Source organism: Pan troglodytes, chromosome 19 (genome assembly GCF_028858775.2).
Source record: "Pan troglodytes isolate AG18354 chromosome 19, NHGRI_mPanTro3-v2.0_pri, whole genome shotgun sequence".
In the NCBI taxonomy this organism is placed as follows: domain Eukaryota; kingdom Metazoa; phylum Chordata; class Mammalia; order Primates; family Hominidae; genus Pan; species Pan troglodytes.
The window spans coordinates 17,996,737-18,021,596 of NC_072417.2; the positions used below are offsets into that span (position 1 = coordinate 17,996,737).

At 48.4% G+C, this 24,860-nt stretch overlaps 1 protein-coding gene across 2 annotated transcripts in view; it reads left to right on the forward strand.

Annotated features, from left to right (window-relative positions):
• Window positions 1-70: 70 nt before the first annotated feature.
• Window positions 71-24,860, forward strand: part of POLR2A (RNA polymerase II subunit A) — a 30,460-nt gene continuing 5,670 nt past the window's right edge. Inside the window, exons 1-20 of one of the 2 annotated variants that reach the window (XM_016931455.4) lie at window positions 71-676; window positions 11,782-11,914; window positions 12,051-12,187; window positions 12,282-12,455; window positions 12,606-12,887; window positions 13,198-13,359; window positions 13,492-13,712; window positions 13,930-14,062; window positions 14,895-15,019; window positions 15,137-15,347; window positions 16,497-16,706; window positions 16,798-16,966; window positions 17,147-17,241; window positions 17,384-17,587; window positions 17,758-17,980; window positions 18,384-18,567; window positions 18,988-19,159; window positions 19,252-19,357; window positions 19,453-19,658; window positions 24,170-24,394. In XM_016931455.4, coding sequence (XP_016786944.1) covers window positions 584-676; window positions 11,782-11,914; window positions 12,051-12,187; window positions 12,282-12,455; window positions 12,606-12,887; window positions 13,198-13,359; window positions 13,492-13,712; window positions 13,930-14,062; window positions 14,895-15,019; window positions 15,137-15,347; window positions 16,497-16,706; window positions 16,798-16,966; window positions 17,147-17,241; window positions 17,384-17,587; window positions 17,758-17,980; window positions 18,384-18,567; window positions 18,988-19,159; window positions 19,252-19,357; window positions 19,453-19,658; window positions 24,170-24,394 — 3,465 coding nt within the window. In that variant the 5' untranslated portion in view covers window positions 71-583. Of the gene's footprint in view, window positions 677-9,269; window positions 9,498-11,781; window positions 11,915-12,050; window positions 12,188-12,281; window positions 12,456-12,605; window positions 12,888-13,197; window positions 13,360-13,491; window positions 13,713-13,929; window positions 14,063-14,894; window positions 15,020-15,136; window positions 15,348-16,496; window positions 16,707-16,797; window positions 16,967-17,146; window positions 17,242-17,383; window positions 17,588-17,757; window positions 17,981-18,383; window positions 18,568-18,987; window positions 19,160-19,251; window positions 19,358-19,452; window positions 19,659-24,169; window positions 24,395-24,860 lie in introns of those variants that run through there. The other variant, XM_024350211.3, reaches the window with a different exon arrangement.

Here is a 24,860-nt window from a genome sequence, read left to right on the forward strand (position 1 = left end):
AAATTCTTCTCTCCCTGTCACTTCAAAAGATCGCCCAACCAGCGAGCGGCGGGTTGACCCACGACGCTGGCTCGCACCCCTTGCGGGCCTGCGCAGGCGGCCCCGTAGCGCAAGGGAGGGCGGGAAAGGAAGGGGCGGGGACGCGAGGGCGAATCTATAAGAAGCGTCGTTCAGCGAGTTCGCTGCTCAGAAGCGCCGAGAGCGCGGCCGGGACGGTTGGAGAAGAAGGCGGCTCCCGGAAGGGGGAGCGACAAACTGCCGTAACCTCTGCCGTTCAGGAGCCCGGTTACTTATTTATTCGTTACCCTTTTTCTTCTTCCTCCCCCAAAAACCTTTTCCTTTCCCCTTCTTTTTTTTTCCTTTTTGGGAGCTGAAAAATTTCCGGTAAGGGAAAGAAGGGCTCCTTTCGCTCCTTATTTCCCCGCCTCCTTCCCTCCCCCACCTTCCCCTCCTCCGGCTTTTTCCTCCCAACTCGGGGAGGTCCTTCCCGGTGGCCGCCCTGACGAGGTCTGAGCACCTAGGCGGAGGCGGCGCAGGCTTTTTGTAGTGAGGTTTGCGCCTGCGCAGCGCGCCTGCCTCCGCCATGCACGGGGGTGGCCCCCCCTCGGGGGACAGCGCATGCCCGCTGCGCACCATCAAGAGAGTCCAGTTCGGAGTCCTGAGTCCGGATGAACTGGTAAGCGGCTCTGTCCTCCCCTTCCTCCCTCCTCCCCTGGCGGGCGGGGCCGGACGGGGGCTGCGGAAACTTGGCGCTTTCTCGCTGCTTATGGGTGACGGGCCAGGAGCATGGCTCAGCAGCGCCAAGGCCGTGTAGGCGCCAGTCTCGGGCCTCCCAGAGTTATATTTTGCAAAGAGTTGAGCAGGCTTAGCGCTTCGTCCGAGATGGGGGGCTGGCTGGAGAGTGAGAAGGAGGGAGAGAAGGATGACTGATTTCACACTCCAGAATTACCGACGTTAAAGGCGATCAGACGAATCCTAGGGAGTCTTTACAAGTTTGGTTAAGAAGCCAAACCCGGGTAGCTTCCTCCTCTTCTGTAATACAAATGTTAACTGAGCACCTGCTGTGTTGAAGACACAGGAGACTCGGGTTACAGAGGTGTACACGACAGACCAGGACCCTACCTTCAAGAGCACTGTCTGTGGGAAAGGGCAAGCAGTAAACATGAATACAATGAATGAACGAGATAATTCAGTTAATGGCAGTTGTCTCGAATAGAGTGAAAAGGGGTAATCCCATGGAGAGTCACTGAGCTGGGGCTACTTTATTTTTTTATTTTTATTTTATTTTATTTTTTGAGACGGAGTCTTGCTCTGTCGCCCAGGCTGGTGTGCAATGGCACGATCTCGGCTCACTGCAATCTCCGCCTCCCGGGTTCAAGCGATTCTCCTGCCTTAGCCTCCTGAGTAGCTGGGATTACAGGCATGCGCCACCATGCCTCGCTAATTTTTGTATTTTTAGTAGAGGAGGGGTTTCGCCATGTTGGCCAGGCTGGTCTCGAACGCCTGCCCTGAGGTGATTCTCCCCCGTCTTTTTTTTTTTTTTTTTTTTTTTTTGAGACGGAGTTTCGTTCTTGTTCCCCAGGCCAGAGTGCAATGGCTGAACTCCTGACTTCAGGTGATCCACCCGCCTCGGCCTCAAAGTGCTGGGATTACAGGCGTGAGCTACCGCGCCCGTCGAGGTGGGGCTACTTTAGATGGGATGGTGTCAGGGTCTGGGAAGGCCTGTCTTAGAAGACATTACCCAAATGATGAGAGGCAGCCAGTCGTCGAAGCCATAGTTTGGATGGCGAGAGCTTTTCCGGCAGAGGAAATAGCAAGTGCAAAGGGCCTGAGGGAGAAATGAACTTGGGCTTGTCCTACAGGGTGAAAGGCGGCCGGTGTGGCTGAGGTTTAGTGGATGAGAGAAGAGTGTTACAGAAATAGGCTGGAGAAGCATGGGATATTGTATATTATGGTAAGGAGTCAGGACTTAATTCCATTTTCAGTAGGTAGTCGTTGACAATTATAAACAGAGTGACACCACATTTGAAAAAACTACTGCTGTAGTTGCTCTATGAAGAACTGATGCGAGAGGAGGAGAGACCAGAGAGAGGAGGGCAGCCCTAGGGGAGAGCTATTGGTGACTTGGACTTTTTCCCTTGTGGCGCTAAGTAGAGGAGCCCACTGGCTGGAAAGAATGGAGTTAAGTGGCTGTTTGTGGATAGAGACCATTTTTGCTGGGAGAAAGTTCAGCTATGTCAGGAGTCAGAACGTCCTGACCTCACACCATACCACAGAATCAGTTCCAGATGAAGTTAAAGACTTAAACCTAAAAAAACCCATAAAGCACTAGAAAAAAAATAGAAGGCTTTTGCAGGGCTGATACCAGAGACAGAAGTCCTTAATAGTAGTGAATTAATTATAGGCAAATTTTATGGAGTGCCTAAAATGAGCTAAACGTTATATATAAGGAAGACCAAGGCAGATTTCACTACATAAAAATAAGAGCCACTTCTGTTTATAGAGGCACTGTGGCAAAGCTGAAAAACAGATCAGGAAACAGTATTTGCAATTACGCAGAGAAGGTTAAATTTATTGATGTACAAGGAACACTTACAAATCAGTAAGGAAAGTACCTATCTACTAGAAAAATGGGTAAAGGAGATGAATAGGCAGTTCACAGAAATAGTGCAAATGGCCAACAAAGAGTAGACTTTCTAATAAAAAAAATCCAGATTAAAATAAAATTATTTCTCATCTGATTTTTTTTCCCTGCTGGCAAAAATATTGGGAAATAGACATGCTTATACATTGTTGGTAGAAAGATAGATTGGTATAACCTTTTTGGAGGATGGTCTGACAATTTTTTTTTTTTCGAGATGGAATCTCACTCTTGTTGCCCAGACTGGAGTGCAGTGGCACGATCTTGGCACACTGCAACCTCCACCTCTCGGGTTCAAGCGATTCTCCTGCCTTAGCCTCCCAAGTAGCTGGGATTACAGGCATGTGCCACGATGCCTGGCTATTTTTGTATTTTAGTAGAGATGGGGTTTTGCCGTGTTGCCCAGGCTGGTCTTGAACTCCTGACCTCAGAGGACCCGCCCGCCTTGGCCTCCCTAAGTGCTGGGATTACAGGCATGAGCCACCATGCCCGGCCTCTGGTCTAACAATTTTATCAACCTTTTAATATGTAAATCATTTGATCAAGCATTACCACTTATAAAAATTCATCCTTAGGTTAAAAAAGCTTAATTCTCCCCTCAATGATGCCCCTTTCCCAGTCTTGCATGGTTCATTAAATAGTTTCTCCATTCATCCATTTGCTTAGGCCGAAAATCTAAAAGCCATCTTTGATTCTCTTTCTCACAATCTCCACTTAGTCCATCTGCCAGAGTGTCAGTTCTACCTTTCAAAATATGCCTGGAATCCAGCCATTTATGACCATCTCCACCACCATGTCCCACCATATTCCACCCTACTGTCATCTTTCCTGTGGGGTGCTATAGAGCCCTAATTGGTCTTCCTACAGTTTGTAAGAACAGCTAGAACAGGCTAGAGAGATCTCTTCATCCCTTCCCTTCATAGAATCCTTTCCAGAGGTTTCAGGACTCCTTACTCTGACCTATAAAGTGCTGTTTTATCTGGCTCCTGCTTGCTTCTCCATCTCATTACTAGTCTCCTCTTTGCTTTTCTTGAACCACGCTGACTGCTTGCTCCTCTAACACTGCAAGCTTATTCCCACCTCAAGGACTTTATTATTCACTATTCCTCCTGCTTGGAACAACATTGCTCAGACCTCTGCTCTGCATGCCTGTTCCTTTATGTCTGTATGTTCTGTGTTGAAATGGCATATCTTTTTTTTTTTTTTTTGGACATAGGGTCTCCCTCTGTCCCCCAGGCTGGAGTGCAGTGGCTCGATCACAGCTCACTGCAGCCTCTTGGGCTCAAAAGATGCTCTCTGGCCAGGCTCAATCACGTCTGTAATCCCAGCACTTTGGGAGGCCAAGGTGGGCAGATAACGAGGTCAGGAGTTTGAGACCAGCCTGGCCAAAATAGTGAAACTCTGTCTTTACTAAAAATACAAAAATCAGCTAGGTGTGGTGGCACGCCCCTGTAGTCCCAGCTACTAGGGAAGCTGAGGTAGGAGAATCGCTTTAACCTGGGAGGTGGAGGTTGCAGTGAGCCGATACTGTGCCATTGCACTCCAGCCTGCGTGACGGAGTGAGACTATGTCTCAAAAAAAAAAAAAGGCAGGCGCGGTGGCTCACACCTGTAATCCCAGCACTTTGGGAGGCTGAGGCGGGCGGATCACGAGGTCAGGAGATCGAGACCGTCCTGGCTAACACGGTGAAACCCCGTCTCCCCTAAAAATACAAAAAATTAGCAGGGCGTGGTGGCAGGCGCCTGTAGTCCCAGCTACCTGGGAGGCTGAGGCCGGAGAATGGCGTGAACCCGGGAGGTGGAGCTTGCAGTGAGCCGAGATTGCGCCCCTGCATTCCAGCCTGGGCAACAGAGCGAGACTCCGTCTCAAAAAAAAAAAAAAAAAGCTCCCACCTCAGACAGACCCCTAACCCCCACCTCAGTAGCTGGGACAACAGGCTCATACCACCATGCCTAATTTTTAAATTTGTTGTAGAGATGGGTTCTCACTATGTTACCCAGGCTGGTGAACTGGGCTCAAGCGATCCCCCTCCTCTGCCTCCCAAAGTGCTGGGATTCCAGGCATGAGCCACTGCGCCTGGCCGATGTCATATCTTTAGGAGCGCTTCCCTGACCACTCTGTTTAAATAGCATCCCCCGCCCTGCCCTTGTTTTCTCTGATCATTCTCTGCTATATTTTCCTTCACAGCCTGTCACTCCAGAAAGGATTAGTTTTTCTGTTTCTTGCTTCCTTGCTAGAGAATGAATTTCATGAGGGACTTTGTCTGTGTTATTCATGTTCCCTTAGTATCTCAGGTAGTGCCTGGCACATGATAGACATGTAATAAAAATTAGTTGAATAAACAAGTGAATGAAATAATTAGGCAAATATGCATAGATAATGTAGAAGAACTTTTATTGCAATATTGTTTGAAAGTGACAATTATAAATTACTCGGTATTTACTAATAGGAATCCTGTTGAATAACTTAGGGTGTATTCTTACAATGTAAGAGAGGAACTTCCCAATAGGGTCCCACACTGTGCTGATGCCCTGAGACACTGTGGCACATGGTGGGCACAGTGAGGTATTTTAAATTTCCAAGAGAAACACAGGTACATTTGTCAGATACCCTGGAACTCCTAGTTCCTGGTAGTTCTGTTTCAACATTAGATGGTGCCAAATCCCTTTCTATAATGTCATATTTTTGTGAAACTGGGTTTTTAGCAGTTGCTAAGTACAGGCAAAAATCAGTTTGTAGAAGAAATAAAGGTGGTGCTGTTTAGTCTGATTCCAGGGTTTGAGAGGTGCAGTGCCTAACAGGTGCCATAAGTGAGTGAGATGGTTATTTGGTAAAGAAATAAAAATGTTATTTTGTTTTAATATATTAATAGTATTTTCAACTTGTGTGTATTTTCTCAAATGGCTAGTAAGTTCCTAGGACATAAATGCTTAAGTTGTTTGGGTCTAGGTGCTTAATAAATTGCTGTCTTGTCTTTGAAAGATGGAGTCTTGCTCTGTTGCCTAGGCTGGAATGCAGAGGTGAGATTTCAGCTCACTGTAACCTCTGCCTCCTGGGTTCAAGCTACTCTCCTCCCTCAGCCTCTCAAGCAGCTGGGATCACAGGCATCCCCCACCATGCCCGGCAATTTTTGTATTTTTGGTAGAGACAGGGTTTCGCCACATTGGCCAGACCGGTCTCAAACTTCTGACCTCAAGTGATCTGCCCACCTTGGCCTCCCAAAGTGCTGGGATTACAGGTGTGAGCCACCGCGCTCGGCTGTGGCTCTCTTTTGACCTAGTAAGTGCTGTGAGAGTTACTGAAATGGTAAGGGCACTGTGGGCTGTTGATAATGTTAGGGAATCTATGGATAAATGAAAAAATTACTCAAAAGTATGCAGAGTGAAGGCCTTATGTTAAAGTGGGAACGTATTTATGTTTTTTTTAAAGCATGAAAAAAAAAATGCATGCCGTGGCTCATGCCTGTAATCCCAGCACTTTGGGAGCCTGAGGCAGGAGGATCACTTGAGGCCAGGAGTTCAGGACCAGCCTGGGCAACACAGCAAGACCCTATCTCAATTAAAAAATAATAATAACAAATGGGCTGAGCACGGTGGCTCGCTCCTGTAATCTCAGCACTTCGGGAGGCCAAGGTGGGCAAATCCCCGAGGGTCAAGAGTTCAAGACCATCCTGTCCAGCCTAGTGAAACCCCGTCTGTACTAAAAATATAAAGATTAGCTGGGTGTAGTAGTCGTGGGTGCCTGTAATCCCAGCTACTTGGGAGGCTGAGGCATATGAATCACTTGAACCTGGTAGGCGGAGGTTGTACTGACCCAAGATGGAATAATAACAACAAATAAAAGTATGGGACACTGTTGACAAAGCTCTACCAGAGTCATCTCTGGGGTGTAGGATTGTTGGGCTTCGATAGTGCTCTGCATGTCTTGCGGTTTATACGATGTCTGTATTTTGAGGGAGCAACAGGTGGTTCAATTTTGGGTAGAAGGATGGGTGAGGGTGAGTAAGGGACCTCTTGTTGTGAAACAGGTGGTATTTTAGCCTAAAATGTTTTACAGAAGTCTTAGGGGTCAGAGTGTATGGAGGTACAGAGGGCTCTTTGAATTGGCTTTGAGATAGAGCTGTTGTCCTTGCTGTTAGAAGATGGATTTAGATGTTGCTAGGTGAGGGGAAGGTTACAAGGCGGGTTGGTACTAGAGCTTTGTACCAGCGTGTGCACAAAATTTTGGGGAAAGAGGGTGCTGGATTTCCTTCGCAGTAGTTGACCCCTATTCATTAAAAACAACTGTCTACCATGGAATGCATAACTTATTTATACCCTGACTTATTTAAATAAGGATTTAAAGCAGTAATCTGTTCTTTTTTTTTTTTTTGATATGGACTCCAGCTTTGTTGCCCAGGCTGGAGTATAGTGGCACCAGTCTGTGCTCACTGCAACCTCTGCCTCCTGGATTCAAGCGATTCTTCTGCCTCAGCCTCCCGAGTAGCAGGAACTACAGGAGCACGCCACCACACCCAGCTAATTTCTTTTTTGTATTTTTAGTAGAGACGGGATTTTACTGTGTTGTCCAGACTGGTCTCGAACTCCTGACCTTGTGATCCACCCACCTTGGCCTCCCAAAGTGCTGGGATTACAGGCATGAGCCACCGCACCCGGCCTAGTTTTTGTATTTTTATTAGAGACAGGGTTTTAGCATGTTGGCCAGGCTGGTCTCGAACTCCTGACCTCAGGTGATCTGCCTGCATTGGCCTCCCAAAGTGCTGGGATTACAGGCTTGAGCCACTGCGCCTGGTCAGTAATCTACTCTTTTAGGTAGAGTGTGGGCTACATTGATGAGTCAGAAGATGATCCTTGTTTTCAAGTTACTTATAATCTTGTGAGGGATTTCCTATGTATGCAGCAAATAGTTACTGAGCCTCAACCATATGTTGGTTACTGTGCTAGGTGCTGAGGATATGAAGAGAAAACAAGACCCTTGCCCTCAAGGATTACAGTCCAATGAGAGAGACAGATGTGTCACCAAGTAATTAAAATTGGGCTGAGAACCTTGCTGGGGTGTGCATAAGACTAGGAAGAGTTAGAGAAGACTTCATAAGGAGGTGACCTCTGAACTGGGTCTTAAAGAATAAATAGAAGTTTACTCCCAAGGGGGTGTGTGAAGCAAAAGGAAATTTGAGAAATCTATTGTATTTAGAACATAAATGTGGGAGGTGGGTAGGAGAATGTGGTACCAAATAAAGCTGTAAAAGCAACTTGAAGCCAAATTGTAATAAGGACCTTGTTAGCTTTGCTAAAGCAGAGGAAAGAGAACGAGTATTTACTGAGATTCAATGACAGCCCTTTTGTTTTGTGGCCTCAGGGGCAGAACCCAAAGAGAACCCAGCCTGACTGGCCACCCCCTCAAGTGTTTAACCTTTATCCTGTAGGCAGTGAGAACCAGTGTTGGCCGAAGGGTTGGGGGCTAATTTAAAATGACAGTTTGAGGCCTGGTGCGGTGGCTCACGACTGTAATCCCAACACTTTGGGAGGCTAAGGTGAGTGGATCACTTGAGGCCAGGAGTTTGAGACCATCCTGGCCAACATGGTGAAACCCTGTCTCTACTAAAAATACAAAAATTAGCCAAGTGTGGTGAGCACCTGTAATTCCAGCTACTTGGGAGGCTGAGGCACAAGAATCACTTGAACCTGAGAGGCAGAGGTGGCAGTGAGCCGAGATTGTGCCACTGCACTCCAGCCGGGGTGACAGAGCAAGACCCTGTCTCAAAAAGGAAAAATAAAATAAAAAATGAGAGTTCGTGAACTTGGTGGTGGAGGGATAGCTCTTCTCATTAACAAGGATATGCGTGTCTGCTGTCTAGGACACCCCCTGACCTGGTCTCAGAAAGCCTGAAAGCAGAATTAGTCATTAGAAGGGTGGTTGGCTTGGTCGGCATAGACTTTGAGCAGAAAGAGGTTGAAAATGTTGAGCCTGATTTCTCTTAGGCCCCTCTGCAGTGTCTGTTCTGGAGGCCAGATACGTAACTGTTTGCGCTTTTTTTGGTCTCATTCAAGGTGAGCAAATCCCCTTCATGTTTCTCACCAGACACAATGCAGCTGATGAGGTTCCAGCTTTGCAAAGGTAGTCATCCATGAGGACTGTCTCCCTGAGATTTCATCAGGTCATGTTGATGAGAGTTTTGAACCTGTCTGAGGCTGAGAGGTGTGCAGAACTTCTTCAGCTTTGCATCTGTAGACCATTTTGGTTTCTACCCAGCAGTGGCCAATCAGACCTATTATGAGGGGATTACTGGTTTGACTGTCAGAGGGTAACCTCTCTTTTTCCAAGTTTTTTGAGGGTACCTCCCTCCAGTGGAGAGTCCTAAGCAGTAGGTCAATTTAACAGACATTTGTTAGGAGCCCACCATGTTTCAGGCAGGCACATGAGATTCAGGATGGTTGAGGCATTCTGCCTGCCTGAGAGGTGCTTATAGTTATAGGGAAGACAGACCCCTGTAGTTCATTTTATTGCATTGTTGTATGTGCAGTGATAGAGGGCTGTGGAAGCACAGAGGAGGGGTGCCTGTCTACTTTGGGGAGGCTGTGGAAAGGCTTCCTGGAGGAAGCAGTGCCTGAGCCGAGTCTTGAAATAGGAGTTTTGCAGTGGGAAGAGCATTCCAAGCAGAGAGGCACTAGCATATAGAAAACCCCAGAGGAACGCAGCACGTGTTGCGCTGGATGTGATAGGCGACTCCAGGGAATTGTTACTGAGGAGTGAACAGGAAGGTGTGGAGCATCACGGAAACGAAGGTTGAGAACATCATAAAATCCTTTTGGGAAGCTGTCCTGCTGAGTTTGGATGTCAGTCTGAGGACAAGAGGGTATGAATGATTACATTTTTATTTTATTATTAATTTTTATTTTATTTATTTTTAGCACACATTTTTATTTTAGAATGAGCACCCCAGTTGTAATGTAGAAGGATTGGAGAGAGACAGGCTGGTGACCCATAGGAACGCTCTGTTGTAGACTACAAAGGAAGGGCCTGAACTAGGGCAGTGGTGGTGGGGATGGAGAAGAGAGGCAAGATTCAAGAAACACTTAGGAGGCCAGGCGTGGTGGCTTATGTGTGTAAACCCAGCTGAGATTCCCGCCACTGCACTCCAGCCTGGGTGACAGAGCAAGACTTCTTAAAAAAAAAAAAAAGGGAGGTAAAAGTGACCAGTACCTGGTGAATGACTGAATAATAATAATGTCCATTCATAAAGCGCCAATTACATCCTGGACTTAAGCAAGCTAATTAAGTCCTTAATGGTTACATAGTTCATAAGTAATACAGGCAGAATTCCAAAGCAAGGGTGCCCGACAGCTAAGTCCATGTTCTTTGGACTGTTTTGTGCTTGAAGGTAAGGAAAGGTAAGCATAGGTTTCTGAATCTGGGATAGAGACTAAAGGAAAAAGAGAAGCTTTTGTGGAAAAGGGAGTTTGCTTTTAAACATGTTTAATTTGATTTTTTGGCGGGATGTTTGCAGGGAGTTCAGTAGGTAGTTACATACGTGAACCCAAAGTCCAGAAGAAAAGTAAGGCCTGGAATTAGAGAGTTGAGAATGAGTATCCAAGCATACCTTGGAGATACTGTGAGTTTGGTTCCAGCCCACCGCAATAAAGCAAGTCACATGGAGTTTTTTGGTTGCCATTGTGCATATGTTACATTCGTACTATGCTGTAGTCTACTAAGTCTAAGTGTACAATAGCATTACAATTTTTTTTTTTTTTTGAGACGGAGTCTTGCTCTGTCACTCAGGCTGAAGTGCAGTGGTGCGATCTCAGCTCACTGCAACCTCCGCCTCCTGGGTTCGAGTGATTCTCCTGCCTCAGCCTCCTGAGTAGCTGGGATTACAGGTGCCCATCACCACACCCAGCTAATTTTTTTGTATTTTTAGTAGAGATGGGGTTTCACTATGTTGGCCAGGCTGGTCTCAAACTCCTGACCTCAGGTGATCCACCCGTCTCAGCCTCCCAAAGTGCAGGGATTACGGGTGTGAGCCACCGCACCCGGCCCATCTACTTCTGAGTTCTTCTGTTTCCTCCTTTCCTTCATTGAAATGTCCCCATCAAGTCCTGGCTCTTCCTTTCTTGGGATTCCAGCTATTCACTTTTGCTTCAAATCATTTCCACCAACCTGTTTTTCTAGCACCTGTTTCTCCAGTCTTTTAATAAAATCTCTGGCCTGGCGCGGTGGCTCACGCCTGTAATCCCAGTACTTTGGGAGGCTGAGGCGGGTGGACCATGAGGTCAAGAGACCATCCTGGCCAACCTGGTGAAACCCTGTCTCTACTAAAAATACAAAAATTAGCTCGATGTGGTGGCGCTCACCTGTAGTCCCAGCTACTTGGGAGGCTGAGGCAGGAGAATCGGTTGAACCCAGGAGGCAGAGGTTGCAGTGAGCTGAGATTGCGCCACTGCACTCCAGCCTGGCGACAGAGCGAGACTCCATCTCAAAACAAAACAAAACCAATAATAAAATCTCCATCTGGACACGAAAGGGTTCAAGCAGTTCAGGCCTTGAGAAAGGAGGGCATGACAAAGATGAGGGAAAAGAAACAGGACTGCATCTCTGAGTGCCTCGTTTCTTATCAGGGGCTTGAGTTGGCGGGGCATATCTTGGTGCAGAACACCTGGGCTGTCATGGCAAGGGTACAGGTACAGAGAGGCTTCTGCCAGGATCTCAGATTCATGAGCTTGATTTCTGCTTGGGAGGAACAAATAAAGCATTGTTTTGTTTTTTTGTTTTTCCTGAAGCAACTTTGATTTCTTTTTGTGGCTAAATCCTATGGATGTCAGAGACCTAGAATTCAACCCAGATGGAAGTCTGGGGTTCATGTCCCAGTAGCAGGTGATTTGTATGGAACCCAGGATCGACCATTATCTAGTGTGAGTGCTTTTCCTGCCTCAGTGACTGGAATAAGCCTCTGACTTGGGATATTCAACTTTGGCCTTTTCAGAAGTGTACACACACCAATCCCCCATTCCCCTCACTCCAGGCTAAACTTAGTTCTTCTGTAAGTAGTTCAGGGTTTTCCCAGACCTTAGTCCAGAGCTCCCCAGCCACAAAGGCTAGAAACTAGGAACGCTGTTCAGTTGTTGGCCTTTCTTTCTTTGCAGAAGCGAATGTCTGTGACGGAGGGTGGCATCAAATACCCAGAGACGACTGAGGGAGGCCGCCCCAAGCTTGGGGGGCTGATGGACCCGAGGCAGGGGGTGATTGAGCGGACTGGCCGCTGCCAAACATGTGCAGGTAAGTGCTGGGGGGCCAGGTGGGATCCCAAAGGGGAGGTGGGTTGGGTCCTCAAAACTAGGGCTGACGGTCGACACCTGGAGGCCTCTGAGATGAGTGGGAGCTGGGAGGAAAGCACTGGGTGTGTGTCCCACAGGAAACATGACAGAGTGTCCTGGCCACTTTGGCCACATTGAACTGGCCAAGCCTGTGTTTCACGTGGGCTTCCTGGTGAAGACAATGAAAGTTTTGCGCTGTGTCTGCTTCTTCTGCTCCAAACTGCTTGTGGACTCTGTGAGTGGGGAACAGGCTCTGGTCTGGGGGGGGGGGGTGCTTGGTAGGGGGCAGGGGGACAGCTTCAACTGACCCTGCTCTGCCCTGTCCCCAGAACAACCCAAAGATCAAGGACATCCTGGCTAAGTCCAAGGGACAGCCCAAGAAGCGGCTCACACATGTCTACGACCTTTGCAAGGGCAAAAACATATGCGAGGGTGGGGAGGAGATGGACAACAAGTTCGGTGTGGAACAACCTGAGGGTGACGAGGATCTGACCAAAGAAAAGGTGGCTGGGGCTGGCGGAGACTTTTGGGAAGGAGGGGTCAGAGGCCTGGAGGGAGGAAACTGGAAGGGAAGGAAACAGGAGGGGCTGGCCTGGTGTGGAGGGAAATGGCCCACCCTCTGGGCTCTGATGGTCCCTGTCTCTCCTTGGAAGGGCCATGGTGGCTGTGGGCGGTACCAGCCCAGGATCCGGCGTTCTGGCCTAGAGCTGTATGCGGAATGGAAGCACGTTAATGAGGACTCTCAGGAGAAGAAGATCCTGCTGAGTCCAGAGCGAGTGCATGAGATCTTCAAACGCATCTCAGATGAGGAGTGTTTTGTGCTGGGCATGGAGCCCCGCTATGCACGGCCAGAGTGGATGATTGTCACAGTGCTGCCTGTGCCCCCGCTCTCCGTGCGGCCTGCTGTTGTGATGCAGGGCTCTGCCCGTAACCAGGTCAGTGGCTCCAGGGCTCTGCCTCTTAGCTGGAGGGCGAGGTGTCTAAAGGGAGGAAGCCCTGTAGGTGGGGATGGATGGATGGACCTGGGTTTGAAAATTCCCCTGCCACTTACTAGCTGTATGATCTTTAATGAGTCCTTTCACATGGTTAAAGGCCACAAACGTGTTTCTGAATCTATAAATGATAGTGGGCAGTCCTGCCTCCTGGGGTGGTGTGAGGATGAGAGCTGTGCTGTGTGCCTGGTACGTTCCTGCCGAGCACTGGCAGTGGTGGCTGGACCATGATGATTCTGACTTCCTGCCTCAGGATGACCTGACTCACAAACTGGCTGACATCGTGAAGATCAACAATCAGCTGCGGCGCAATGAGCAGAACGGTGCAGCGGCCCATGTCATTGCAGAGGATGTGAAGCTCCTCCAGTTCCATGTGGCCACCATGGTGGACAATGAACTGCCTGGCTTGCCCCGTGTGAGTCAGCATGCTCCCCACCCCTCTGTATATTGGAGCCAGGGTGGGGGCTAGCATGAGGCTTCAGAGCTCTGGAAGAGGGCCCAGTGCTGACTTTCTGGATTGCCCCCACCCTGTGTTTTTTCCTCACAGGCCATGCAGAAGTCTGGGCGTCCCCTCAAGTCCCTGAAGCAGCGGTTGAAGGGCAAGGAAGGCCGGGTGCGAGGGAACCTGATGGGCAAAAGAGTGGACTTCTCGGCCCGTACTGTTATCACCCCCGACCCCAACCTCTCCATTGACCAGGTTGGCGTGCCCCGCTCCATTGCTGCCAACATGACCTTTGCGGAGATTGTCACCCCCTTCAACATTGACAGGTGTGCCTCCGTTGGAAAGCCCTTCCTGGAATGGCTAGGGAAGACATGGCCTCAGTGGCAAGGCTTCGAGAGTCTGCTCCTCCTACCTTGGGCGTGGGCTTGGAGCAAGGAGGAATTGAAGTTCTGAAGTTTAACTTCCACTCAGGGCTCTGGGGTGAGGGTGGCTGCAGGGGTATTTTAGGAAGCATTGAGTTCATTGCACCTCTTTCCTTCCTAGACTTCAAGAACTAGTGCGCAGGGGGAACAGCCAGTACCCAGGCGCCAAGTACATCATCCGAGACAATGGTGATCGCATTGACTTGCGTTTCCACCCCAAGCCCAGTGACCTTCACCTGCAGACCGGCTATAAGGCACGTAGCAGGCCAGGGCCTCTCTCAGCCACCTGAGCAGAAAGCTTTCCAAGATAGGGCAGGCTGGGTTAGGCCATCTGAGTCTGTCTCGTTCATTGGGATCCAGACTTGACTGTCTTGTTAAAGGGTGTTGCTGCCCAGGTGTGCAGGGAGCTGTTGGCCTCTGGCATTCAGGGTGGGGGTGGTATAAACCCGGGGCAACTTGCATATGGCAGGGAAGAGGGATCCGTGGAGGAACAGTGCAGAAGGCTTTATGTTCAGAATCTCTCTTGCTTTTCTTCTAGACTGAGTTCCTTGAGATTGGTGAATGCTGTGTATTATTCATCCCTGATGACCTGGTGTTTGGCCCAGGGCCTTGTCCAGAGGAGTGTTTAATAAGTGTTTCAAGTGAATTAGCACCACGATGTCATCTCTTTTCAGTTTGCAAAGGACTTTTTTTTTTTTTTTTTTTTTTAAAAAAAAAGAAGACAGTCTCACTCTATTGCCCAGGCTGGAGTGTAGAATGCAGTGCTGTGATCTTGGCTCACTGCAACCTCTACCTCCCAGGCTCAAGCGATTCTTCTGCCTCAGCCTCCCGAGTAGCTAGGATTACAGGCGCGCGCCACCACACCCAGCTTATTTTTGTATTTTCAGTAGAGATGGGGTTTCACCATGTTGACCAGGCTGGTCTCAAACTCCTGACCTTAAGTGACGTGCCCGCCTCAGCCTCCCAAAGTGCTTGGATTATAGGTGTGAGCCACTGCACCGGACTTGCAAAGGACTTTAGGTCCATTGTCCTTTCATTCTTAGATACCTCCTTCACTGAGACCTTTTCCTTACCTCACCTCCCTAGGTGGAACGGCACATGTGTGATGGGGACATTGTTATCTTCAACCGGCAGCCAACTCTGCACAAAATGTCCATGATGGGGCATCGGGTCCGCATTCTCCCCTGGTCTACCTTTCGCTTGAATCTTAGGTCAGTCCCTGGCTGAGGGAAGCAGGCTGGAATTGGTGGGAGGCGGGCAGGCTGGGTGGCTCCTCAAGGTTTCGCTGCAGACATCTTCCCAACCCTGACTTTTCTCTTTAACTGTAGTGTGACAACTCCGTACAATGCAGACTTTGACGGGGATGAGATGAACTTGCACCTGCCACAGTCTCTGGAGACGCGAGCAGAGATCCAGGAGCTGGCCATGGTTCCTCGCATGATTGTCACCCCCCAGAGCAATCGGCCTGTCATGGGTATTGTGCAGGACACACTCACAGCAGTGCGCAAATTCACCAAGAGAGACGTCTTCCTGGAGCGGGTGTGTGGTCCAAATGGAAACCTGGCTTAAGTGGGCAGTGGGGCTCTGGGGTGCAAGGTGGAGGCTAGAGAGGAAGAGCTGTGTTTTTTTTCCTGACTTACCCAGCAGTGGTCTGTGAGATTGTCTTTTCTGGTGGGCGAACAAAAAGGGGGTTAGGAAAACTCAGGCCAAAAAGGTGTAAGGCGTTAATTCCCCATTTAATTTCTTAAAATTTCATGTAATACCAGGTATTGCCTGTAAAGGAAAGATAAAGGGAAAAATAAGTAAGACCTTGTTAAAATTTTATTTTTCTATTTTAACCTTCACTTATTTCCTAATTATTAAAAGAAATTTATGCTTATTGTTAAGAACAAAAACAAAAATTTCAGTATTACAATGAATTTTTAATTAAAAGTTTTTGGGGCCGGGCGCAGTGGCTCACGCCTGTAATCCCAGCACTTTGGGAGGCCGAGGCGGGTGGATCACGAGGTCAGGAGATCAAGACCATCCTGGCTAACACGGTGAAACCCCATCTCTACTGAAAAATACAAAAAATTAGCCGGGCGTAGTGGCATGAGCCTGTAGTCCCAGCTACTCGGGAGGCTGAGGCAGGAGAATGGCGTGAACTTGGGAGGCGGAGCTTGCAGTGAGCCGACATCACACCACTGCACTCCAGCCTGGGCGACAGAGCGAGATTCCGTCTCAAAAAAAAAAAAAAAAAGTTTTTGGGACTGGGCATGGTGACTCACACCTGTAATTCTAGTACTTTGGGAGGCCGAGGCAGGCACATCATTTGAGGCCAGTAGTTGGAGACAACCCTGGCCAACATGGAGAAACCCCGTCTCTACCAAAAATACAAAAATTAGCCGGACATGGTGGCAGGTGCCTGTAATCCCAGCTACTTGAGAGTCTGTGGCAGGAGAATTGCTTGACCCCAGGAGGCGGAGGTTGCAGTGAGCCCTGATTGCACCATTGCACTCCAGCCTGGGTAAACAGCAAGACCCTGTCTCAAAAAAATATTAAAGTTTGGAAAAAACTTTTCCTGTCATCTTTGCCTCCAAAATCTGGCTTTCTCCCTTGGGCAGGGAAACCTCCCCAACATTTCTCTATCATCCCTGAGATGTGGGGTCTGCACTCTGACTTCTGTCTGCCTTACTCTTTGTCTTACAGGGTGAAGTGATGAACCTCCTGATGTTCCTGTCGACGTGGGACGGGAAGGTCCCACAGCCGGCCATCCTAAAGCCCCGGCCCCTGTGGACAGGCAAGCAAATCTTCTCCCTCATCATACCTGGTCACATCAATTGTATCCGTACCCACAGCACCCATCCCGATGATGAAGACAGTGGCCCTTACAAGCACATCTCTCCTGGGGACACCAAGGTAGAGCTTGGCTTCTGGATATGTGAGGACAGAATTCGGGCATGGGAGCCAGGACCAGAGCAGGGGCCTTGAGTGGGTGCTTTGTACTTAGGTGGTGGTGGAGAATGGGGAGCTGATCATGGGCATCCTGTGTAAGAAGTCTCTGGGCACGTCAGCTGGCTCCCTGGTCCACATCTCCTACCTAGAGATGGGTCATGACATCACTCGCCTCTTCTACTCCAACATTCAGACTGTCATTAACAACTGGCTCCTCATCGAGGGTGAGCATGGAGGCGTGGTACCAAGATGTCTCTGTGAATTCTCTAACTTCTTACTGTCCTTCCATCCCTTTCTTTCCTCCTTGGATTTGGTGCCCCCTGCTTCTACTCTCTTGGCTATAATTCCATTCCATGTTTCTTAGAGGTCCAAAGGGGTTTGCTGATGCTTTTCCCTGTCTCTAGGTCATACTATTGGCATTGGGGACTCCATTGCTGATTCTAAGACTTACCAGGACATTCAGAACACTATTAAGAAGGCCAAGCAGGACGTAATAGAGGTAAGAGGGGAGGCCACCAGAGACAGAATAAGGGGTTTCCAGGGACTTTGAAGTTAGCATCATCAAGAGCAAAGGGAGTGTAAGGTTAGAGGGAAGGGGCAGAGAGTAGGGATTGATGTCTCACCGAGAACTCTGCCTCCAGGTCATCGAGAAGGCACACAACAATGAGCTGGAGCCCACCCCAGGGAACACTCTGCGGCAGACGTTTGAGAATCAGGTGAACCGCATTCTTAACGATGCCCGAGACAAGACTGGCTCCTCTGCTCAGAAATCCCTGTCTGAATACAACAACTTCAAGTCTATGGTCGTGTCCGGAGCTAAAGGTTCCAAGATTAACATCTCCCAGGTGAGAAGCCTTGTTTTTCCACATACGGGGCCGCTGTGAAGTTTGGGAGGAGGAAGGAAGGTGTTTGTATGTATTAGGGTCAGGAGGATCACGGGAGTTGGGGGAAATTTTGGGAACTGTTATTCTTAAGGCAGAGGGAATTCAGTATACCCCACCTTTCTGTTTCCCAGGTCATTGCTGTCGTCGGACAGCAGAACGTCGAGGGCAAGCGGATTCCATTTGGCTTCAAGCACCGGACTCTGCCTCACTTCATCAAGGATGACTATGGGCCTGAGAGCCGTGGCTTTGTGGAGAACTCCTACCTAGCCGGCCTCACACCCACTGAGTTCTTTTTCCACGCCATGGGGGGTCGTGAGGGGCTCATTGACACGGCTGTCAAGACTGCTGAGACTGGTGAGGCTTTCCTCAGGGGTCTTCCTTGGGCTGTTAGCAGGGAATGCTGCAGGCTGAGAAACCCCTAACAGGTGGGGAGTGGAAATGCTCAGGCTCCTATTCCCAGGGTATAATTCTGGCCCTTGTGGAAAGAATAGAGACTCAAGAGTAGGCAAACACCCTTGTTTGGATTGTTGTGCAGCATTGCACAGTGCAGGGACAGAGCTTCCGGGGCTCTGCCAGCCTGTCCCATGGGAGTGGTTCCTGCTGGGCTTTTTGTCCGTCTAGTGGTAGACACTGAGTTTGCATTCAAAGGCCTCAGACAAAGAGAGTACTAGCTGACTCTTCTGACAGTCAGGTAGGTTAAGGCCCCAGCCTGGGTCTTTGGGCTTTATCATCCCCTTTTTGCCTTACTTCCCTCCAGGATACATCCAGCGGCGGCTGATCAAGTCCATGGAGTCAGTGATGGTGAAGTACGACGCGACTGTGCGGAACTCCATCAACCAGGTGGTGCAGCTGCGCTACGGCGAAGACGGCCTGGCAGGCGAGAGCGTTGAGTTCCAGAACCTGGCTACGCTTAAGCCTTCCAACAAGGCTTTTGAGAAGAAGTGAGGAGGCGGGCAGGCGGGTGGTTCTCGCCCCTGGGGCTCAGGGCCTGAGTAGTAGGATTCCCATACCTATTCCAGAAAGATAGCCTGGTGTGTGTCTTGCACTAGAGCTTACCTTTCAGCATCCTTTCCCCACCTATCTGAAACAGCTGTGTGACATGGGGGAGGTGGTGGATGGAGGTGGATTTAAGATTGGTCCCCACTTCGTCCCTGCTGATATTATAAAGCAGATGCAGAGGGGTGGGCCTGTACTCAGGTCCCAGTGGCAGTCCTTGGGCCTGAATTTTTCTCTGTCCAGGATTCTTGCCTCCAAACCACTGTACCTGGTCGGCTGTGCACCTTTGGGAACCTTACAGTGCGTTTTGTGGGGACCAAGGTCCCAGAGCCCACCTGTCCACTAGCTACCCCTTGCACTTCCAGGTTCCGCTTTGATTATACCAATGAGAGGGCCCTGCGGCGCACTCTGCAGGAGGACCTGGTGAAGGACGTGCTGAGCAACGCACACATCCAGAACGAGTTGGAGCGGGAATTTGAGCGGATGCGGGAGGATCGGGAGGTGCTCAGGGTCATCTTCCCAACTGGAGACAGCAAGGTGCGTGTGGGTCGAAGTGCTGATGCTAGAGATGTGCCTCCCTGGATGGCTGTCCCCAGACACAGCCCTCCCTCCATTTCCCCCTCTCTCAGGTCGTCCTCCCCTGTAACCTGCTGCGGATGATCTGGAATGCTCAGAAAATCTTCCACATCAACCCACGCCTTCCCTCCGACCTGCACCCCATCAAAGTGGTGGAGGGTAAGTACCTGCTTAGGGGTCTCCAAGCCAGGCTAGGGGATAGGAGACTGCTGGGCCCTGGTCTAATGATCTCCTCACCTTTAATTGGTCCCCAGGAGTCAAGGAATTGAGCAAGAAGCTGGTGATTGTGAATGGGGATGACCCACTAAGTCGACAGGCCCAGGAAAATGCCACGCTGCTCTTCAACATCCACCTGCGGTCCACGTTGTGTTCCCGCCGCATGGCAGAGGAGTTTCGGCTCAGTGGGGAGGCCTTCGACTGGCTGCTTGGGGAGATTGAGTCCAAGTTCAACCAAGCCATTGTGAGTGTTGTGCTCTTCACAGCAGTCTTCTTTTCCTCCTTTTACCTGTTGACTTCTGTGGTTTCCAAGAGCAGCCCACTTCTGTCCACAACCTACAGAATAGGTTCTGTAGGTTCTGTCCCACCTAATAATAGCTCTCATTCATGGAGAGACTGCTTGTACCTTACCAAGTCCTGTGTTTGGCCCATTATCGCTTTATACCGTCATGGCTTTAATACACTCCTAGTAGGGGAGGGTTTGTTAGTCCCATGTTGCAGAGACAAAAACTGAGGCTTGGAGAGAGTGACTGGATTGTGTGATGGTCATATAGGAAGTAAGTGGCATGACTGGGATATGACATAGGAGAATTGTTCTTTTTTTTTTTTCTCTACACTCTCTGCTGTGTGCAGGGTCTAATTTAGATAAAGATAGGGAATTGGGGCTAGGTGTGGTGGCTCACACCTATAATCCCAGCACTTTGGGAGGCCGAGGCGGGCAGATCACAAGGTCAGGAGTTCGAGACCAGCCTGACCAACATGGTGAAACAAGGGTGAAATACAAAAATTAGCCGGGCGTGGTGGCGTGTGCCTATAATCCCAGCTACTCAGGACGCTGAGGCAGGAGAATCGCTTGAACACAGGAGGCAGAGGTTGCAGTGAGCCAAGAGTGCGCCTTTGCACTCCAGCCTGGGCAACAGAGCAAGACTCCGTCTCAAAAAGGGAGTTGGAGAGAGTAAATAGAAAAAAAGATTTATGGATATTGGAATGTGCTTTCACTGGCTTTAAGGATTTTATAGGATAGTAAGAGGGTAAAGCACTGTTACAGGCATACCTCTGAACCTGTTTACTGTAAGTCAGTTTTTATAAATTAAATAATTAAAAATGTATTAGGGAACACCATAGAACATGGCTGAAAGAAATTGTAAAAGACCTAAATGAGGCCGGGTGCAGTGGCTTATGCCTGTAATCCCAGCACTTTGGGAGGCCGAGGTGGGCAGATCACCTGAGGTCAGGAGTTCAAGACCAGCCTTACCAACAGGAAGAAACCCCACCTTTACTAAAATTACAAAATTAGCCGGGTATAGTGGCACATGCCTGTAATCCCAGCTACTCTGGAGGCTGAGACAGGAGAATCACCTGAACCCGGGGATGGAGGTTGCGGTGACCCGAGATTGCACCATTGCACTCCAGCCTGGGCAACAAGAGTGAGACTGTATCAAAAAAAAAAAAAAAAAAAATCCTAAATGAAAGACCTCTCATATTCATGGATTGGAAGACTTAATATTGTTGAATATTAATATTAATATTGTTAATATTAATATACTTCCTAAAATAAGCTATAGATCCAATATAATCCCTATCAAAATTCCAACTGGCTTTTTCTCAGAAATTTATTAAGCTGATGTTAAAATTCATATGGAAATGCAAGGGATATAGAATAGCCAAAACAATATTTAAAAGTAGCAAAAGTTTGGAGAACTCACATTCCCTGATTTCAAAACTTACTACAGAGCTACAGTAAACAAGACTGTGCTTCTGTCATGAGGATACGTATAAAGACTGATAGAGTAGAATTGAGAGTCCAGAAATAAACCCTCACATTTATGGTCACTTGATTTTTTGCAAGAGTCCCAATTTAATTAAATGGGGTGAGAATACTCTTTTTAGCAAATGGTGCTAGGGCAACTAGATATCCACATGCAAGAGAATGAAGTTGGATTCCTACCTCATACCATGTACAAAAACTCTCAAAATGCCTAAATTGAAGAGCTAACACTATAAAACTCTTATAAGGAAACTTGAATAAATCTTCATGACTGTGGCGTAGCAGTGAATTCTTAGGTATGACACCAAAAGCATAAGCATCCAAAGGAAAAAATAGATGAATTGGACTTCATCAAAATTTAAAACTTAATGCTTCGTAGGACACTATCAAGAAAGTAAAAAGATAACACAGAGAATGGGAGAAAATATTTGGAAATCATCTGATAAGGGCCATACATAAAGAATATATAAAGGACTATAACAATAAAAAGTCAACAATAAAAAGTCTCAAAGGATTTCAACAAATGTTTTCTGGCTGGGCGTGGTGGCTCACGCCTGTAATCCTAACACTTTGGGAGGCTGAGGCGGGTGGATCACCTGAGGTTGGGAGTTTGAGACCAGCCTGATCAACATGGAGAAACCCCGTCTGTACTAAAAATACAAAATTAGCCGGGCATGTCGGCACATGCCTGTAATCCCAGTTACTCGGGAGGCTGAGGCGGGAGAATCGCTTGAACCCGGGAGGTGGAGGTTGCGATCAGCTGAGATAGTGCCATTGCACTCCAGCGTGGGCAACAAGAGTGAGACTCTGTCTCAAAAATAGTAATAAAATAAAAAAACAGGCTGGGTGCGGTGGCTCACGCCTGTAATCCCAGCACTTTGGGAGGCCGAGGCGGGCAGATCACGAGGTCAGGAGATTGAGACCATCCTGGCTAAGACGGTGAAACCCCGTCTCTACTAAAAAATACATAAATAAATAAATAATAAAAAAAACATGTTTCCCCAAAGAAGAGTACTATTCATGTAAATGATCAGTAAGTGCATGAAAAGATACTCAACATCATTAGCCATCAGGGAAATGCAAATGAAACCAGAGTGATGTGCCACTTCACATGCACTAGGATGACTGTAATCCAAAACACAGATAATAACAAGTGTTGACGAGGATGTGGAAAAATTAGAACCCTCATACATTGCTAGTAGAAAAGGTACAACTGCTTTAGGAAGTTAAAGCAGTTACCATATGGCCCAGCAGTTTCATTCCTAGAGAGATTATACACACACACACACACACACACACACGAGAGAACAGAAAACATATGGCCACACAAACATTTATACACAAATGTTTGTATCAGTGTTACAGTAGCTAAGCAGTGAAAACAAGTGTCCATCCACTGATGAATGGATAGGCAAAATGTGGTATGTCCATACGAGGGAACATCATTCAGCAATAAAAAGTAATGAACAGGCTGGGCCTACGTGGTGGCTCACGCCTGTAATCCCAGCACTTTGGGAGGCCAAGGCAGGTAGATGACTTGAGTTCCAGACCAGCAGCCTGCCCAACATGGTGAAACCCCCAACTCTACCAAAAATAGAAAAATTAGGTGTGGTGGTACATGCTTGCTATCCCAGCTACTTGGGAGGGTAAGGCAGGAGGATCACTTGAACCCAGGCAGCAGAGGTTGCAGTGAGCTGAGACTGCACCACCGCACTCCAGCCTGGGCGACAGAGGGAGACCATCTCAAAAAAAAAAAGTAACGGACAGCCAAGCACAGTGGCTGATGTCTATAATCCTAGCACTTTGGGAGGCTGAGGTGGGAAGATTGCTTGAGCCCAGAAGTTCAAGACCACCCTTGGGCAACATGACAAAACCCCATCTCTACAAAAAATTTAGCCAGGTGTGGTGGAGTGCACCTGTAATCCCAGCTACTTGGGAGGCTGAGGTGGTAGGATACCTGAGGCCAGGAGGTTGAAGCTGCAATAGTGAGCTGAGATCATGCTACTGTACTTCAGCCTGGGCAACAGAGTGAGACTCTATCTCAAAAAAAAAAAAAAAATATGTCAAGCCACAAAAAGACAGTGATAAGCCAGATGCACTGGCTCATAACTCTAATCTCAACACTTTGGGAGGCCGAGGCAGGAGGCTCACGAGAGCCCAGGAGTTTGAGACCAGCCTGGGCAGCATAACGAAATTCTGTCTTTGCCAGTGATGAACCTTAAATGTATACTTGCTTAATGGAAGAAATTAGTCTGAAAAAGTTAGATACTGTGATTCCAGTTAAGTTTAATTTCGTATGTGACTATCTCATAACACATATGGGGAGCTTCCTATTTAGCTAACTGTTATAAAATGAATATTTACGGAGTAATTTTAACATAGGTTTAGAAATTTGAATCTTGGCCGGGCAAAGAGGCCCACACCTGTAATCCCAGCACTTTGGGAGGCCAAGGCGGGTGGATCACCTGAGGTCGGGAGTTTGAGACCAGCCTAACCAACATGGTGAAACCCCGTCTCTACTAAAGATACAAAAAAATATTAGCTGGGTGTGGTGGCACGCGTCTGTAATTCCAGCTACTTGGGAGGCTGAGGCAGGAGAATCGCTTGAACCTGGGAGGCGGAAGTTGGCAGTGAGCCGAGATTGTGCCACTGCACTCCAGCCTAGGCGACGGTGAGACTCCGTCTCAAAAAAAAAAAAAAACAGAAAAGAAAAAATTTGGATCTCAGATGGTATAGTAGCTTTCTTTGGATGTGCTGCATACCAGGTGCCAAATGGCGTCTTATAAATGGAAGCTCTTGTGTGAGGAAGGGGATGATCAAATAAGAGTTTTGTTTTTGTTAAGAGTCTGTCTGCCTTTTCCGAACTCATCTACCCATGTCCTTTAAGATTACAGTCCTGGCCCTGTGATAAGCCAGATGCAGATCCGCATCGTACTCATTCACTGAAAGAGAGGCGTTGGCTTTGTCTGATGCTAGCTTTTTCTTAGGCGCATCCCGGGGAAATGGTGGGGGCTCTGGCTGCGCAGTCCCTTGGAGAACCTGCCACCCAGATGACCTTGAATACCTTCCACTATGCTGGTGTGTCTGCCAAGAATGTGACGCTGGGTGTGCCCCGACTTAAGGAGCTCATCAACATTTCCAAGAAGCCAAAGACCCCTTCGCTTACTGTCTTCCTGTTGGGCCAGTCTGCTCGAGATGCTGAGAGAGCCAAGGTAGGGATCAGGACTGCTGGGCTTTTTGGCCGGAAGAAAAGAAGGAGAACTCAACTGGGTGTGGTGGCTCATGTCTGTAATCCCAGCGCTTTGGGAGGCCAAGGCAGGTGGATCACCTGAGGTCAGGAGTTCAAGACTAACCTGGCCAACGTGGTGAAACCCTATCTCTACTAAAAATAGAAAAATTAGCCGGGCATGGTCGTGTGTGCCTGTAATCCCAGCTGCTAGTTGGGGCTGAGACAGGAGAATCGCTTGAACCTGGGGGCAGAGGTTGCAGTGAGCCGAGATTGTGCCACTGCACTCCAGCCTGGGCAACAAGAGCGAGATTCCATCTGAAAAAGAAAAAAGAAAAAAAAGGAGAACTTTTCCCCTTGAATAAAGGGTTTTGGATTCCCTTGATAAGGAGGGTTAGAAGAGGCGTTTAGAGCTACTCAGTTCCCTGTGTCATGGACTTCTGTCTCTTCCC